General features: G+C 41.6%; 1 protein-coding gene across 1 annotated transcript; it reads right to left on the bottom strand.

The window, feature by feature from the left end:
• Positions 1 to 243: 243 nt before the first annotated feature.
• On the bottom strand, positions 244 to 1,983 carry LOC105692877 (trypsin-7-like). Its single transcript, XM_012412380.2, has 7 exons — positions 1,828 to 1,983; positions 1,640 to 1,746; positions 1,419 to 1,528; positions 1,140 to 1,278; positions 932 to 1,045; positions 633 to 825; positions 244 to 546 (listed from the first exon to the last, which is right to left on the bottom strand). Exons 1-7 carry the CDS (start codon positions 1,883 to 1,885, stop codon positions 362 to 364), a joined length of 906 nt encoding a protein of 301 aa, XP_012267803.2. The 5' UTR covers positions 1,886 to 1,983; the 3' UTR covers positions 244 to 361.
• Between the last annotated feature and the right edge of the window lie 1,237 nt (positions 1,984 to 3,220).

The following is a 3,220-nucleotide window of genomic DNA, read 5'->3' as shown; positions in this document are numbered from 1 at the left end:
TCGCGTCCACAGTCAATGGGATCATTTCGAGACACAGTCAGCCCGAATCAGTTCACCGAGAGGGATTTTGACGACTGACGGATTAAGACGTTGCCGCCGCCACCGCTACCGCCGCCGTCTTTAGGTTTGCAACCCGTCGGTTTTTATACCCACCAGCTTCTAACCCCTCTCGCGAAGACCGTAAAATACAAGACATGTGGGGGTAAAACTGAATCCGTAAGGCCGACTGTAAAACACACCCGCTCCCCATAAATACAGCGTCATCATTTATTGCGTACATCCATGAATTGATCATTTGTTCTTTACGCCCTGCGGTTACGATGCGGCTCGAGGTGATCACCTCAAAGAATGAGGGAAAATTTTAATCAAGCCTGCCCAGAAAATACCCCAGGATGACGAATGACACCGTCAAACCGAATATCGGGGTTGCTGTAGCGGCAGAAGAGCTCCCGATTATTTCGGTGATCCAATCAACCATCAGCGGCAGGTTTGCGTAGACGTTCGGATAACCTGGGCTTGAACACGCGTAGTGCCAAGAAGCGATACCTGTTGAAAATCGAACTCTTCGTAGGGGTTTTCGAGGAGACGTTGCCAACGACAAGAAACAAATTATCCGATAGAATATTACTGACCAATAACTACCCCGTCCACGACGGCTGGTGCTCCCGTATCTCCGACGCACATACCGAACGCATCGTCGCCGGGTCTGTAGTAAGAGCAGAACATTCGCTCCGTAACAGCTTCTCCATAAACCGTCTTGCAAAGATCGAATGATATCGTGGGCACATCGATCTCTTGGAGGCGTAACGTGATATCGTCGAATAACTGTGTATCGTGAAAATGTTACTACTGCGGGGGGGAAAAAGAAGGTGGGCGGCGGGGGGGGGGGGGGGGGGAATTACAATACCGTGGTACGGTTTTTTACACTCACCCTCGGCGCGCCCCAGCTCGGCATCGAAAAGAAAGTGCCGACGGGATACGTTACGTTGACCTCTGGCAATGTGACCGGCTGGATCGAGTCCGAAAATTCGAGACTCGTATTCAACTGCGGGGCGAATGTTGTAAAATAATAAAAGAGCTTTACGCGTTTGTCGTTCGGGCTTTTACAGCAATTAATACAGAAGCTGCGATATACCGACCTTTATCAGAGCCACGTCGTAATCTGAATTGAACTCGCCGTACTGCGGATGTCGAACGACGGTGTCGATGCGGTGAACCGTTCCATTCATGTGAAAATGGTCGCTTCCTGCTCTGACGGTACAATTGGCGTACACCAAGCTGAATAAAAATAATCAGAGGTTCTCATATTATTGTTGATATATTTTTTTTCGGTATTCGTGCGATCGAAATATTTGTATTAAAATTTGAAGAGATGCTTGAAAATCGCGATGGATTCGTAAATTCGATAAAGGTATTACGTATCGTAACAATTCCCTGAGGTGAGAATCCAATCTTTGTTGAGAATAGTGCCCACACAGAAATGGAGCGTTTTCCATTCGAAATCGTCCCATTCATACTGGAGGGAAACCTGAAAAATTTTCAACGATAAATGAGCGATACAACCGAGCCATTGAAAATACACATCTGGCGCCCGGTATCAGATTTCGCTATTTTCTCTATTTGCCAATTTCAGACGCACCACAAACGGCCATTTTGTTATCGTTGTGTCGGTCCCACCGACGATTCTTGACAACGGCGTGTGCTTCGTATCCAACGGAACCGGCGGAGGCAAACCTGCCGGGTATTCTGAGGGTGCAAACACATCGGGCGTTAATTAATTCAAAAAAAAACCAAAGGAAAAATGGAAACGAAAAATGTTCGTATTACTTTCGACGAATCCGTTGGAAAGTGCAAAAAAACTGACTATAAGCGGCAAGGCTCTCATCGCGACCACTACTGTATAAATACAACATCGAATGAAGGACCATTCAAAGTATTTGTACAAGTCCTTTGTTATAATCTTTTGGAATTTACGACAAGGGATTTATTGATAGATTGTATAATATAGACGTTTTGTACGGTCAAACGTCATTTATATATACACCATCGTAAAAAAATTAAAAATATCTAATCTATCGCTTACCTATTGCTATGGATTCAAAAAATATTTGGCTGCAATATGGCACGTTATTTTTTTTACCAAGGAGACCATAAATCAGTATTTTGGAAGTGCAGGAGATGCGCGTGTAACGATTAAAGAAATTTGTGTGCATGCTCGTCATCGTTTCTTTATTTTCTTACTGTAATCTCTAGCTGCTGTATGTTGGCATTTTGTTTATTCAGTGATTTTTTTTTCTGTAAATTTTACCGTTTTTTTTTTTTTTTTTTTTTTTTTTTTTTTTGCGCTACAGTACTTATGCTGATTGCGAATACACTGGCCAGTCTGTAGTCTACTTCGTAATGCAATATCTTTTCACAAATTGAAAGGATGAAAGCCGCAGCTTTCAAGTTCGCAGTTTCAACTCCATACGTTCTCTTCTATTTAAAATCTGGGAAAGGGCGCTTCATCTGAAACAAATAGAGAGTGCAAGGGAGCCTACGGGTAAAAAAATGAAAAAAAAAAAAAAAAGAAAGTATTCTCACGATCGCTGGTTGTAAGTTACCTCTATACAGGTATACTTTTCTATTCACGCGGTTTCATTTATTCGATCGAAAAAACAGAAAGCTCACGGTAAGTAGCCTTCTTATAGATTCCTGGGAACCAACCTCACGAAATGAGTTGGAAAACGAATTTTGAAGAAACGAAAAAAGATTTGTTATTCAGAAAAAAAAAAAAAAAAAAAAAAAAAAAAAAAAAAAGAAAAGTCATTACACCGTTATTATTAATAATAAAAATAACAATAATAACAACACGGACCCGGTACTTTCTATAAACATAATAAATATGGAAATGACAATTTTTTACGACGCTCAAGTTATGCATCGAATTGTGCCGAGTGCTGTAAAATGTGCCAATAATAGGAGTGAAAGAGAATTATTATTTCGAATGTAGTTGTACGGCCGTCTGCGTTATACCGTGTCATTAGCATATAAATCTGGTTGCCGCTTCACCTAGAATATTTATTAACTGAATATAAGCGAAGAACCATTCGCAATCTTCGTCTGTACCTCAAAATCTACCCCCTAGAAAATCACCGGGTCAGGTACAATGGTATCTCTCGGCGGTATGAAGCGAAGGGTACGTTTGTTCTTTTTTTTTTTTCGATGTGCCATTGAAATA

The sequence above is a fragment of the Athalia rosae genome, chromosome 5 (genome assembly GCF_917208135.1).
Source record: "Athalia rosae chromosome 5, iyAthRosa1.1, whole genome shotgun sequence".
Taxonomy (NCBI): domain Eukaryota; kingdom Metazoa; phylum Arthropoda; class Insecta; order Hymenoptera; family Athaliidae; genus Athalia; species Athalia rosae.
Note: the sequence above shows the minus strand (reverse complement) of the source record. Positions and strands in the feature narration are given on the sequence as shown.

Bases quoted from the DNA above. Each gene is read 5' to 3' on its own strand.
- LOC105692877 (XM_012412380.2), bottom strand. From the start codon at position 1,885: ATGAGAGCCTTGCCGCTTATAGTCAGTTTTTTTGCACTTTCCAACGGA. The intron at 1,747-1,827 runs GTAATACGAACA...TTGCACCCTCAG, and splicing joins TTCCAACGGATTCGTCGAAA to AATACCCGGCAGGTTTGCCT. The intron at 1,046-1,139 runs GTCGGTATATCG...TTCGCCCCGCAG, and splicing joins ACGACGTGGCTCTGATAAAG to TTGAATACGAGTCTCGAATT.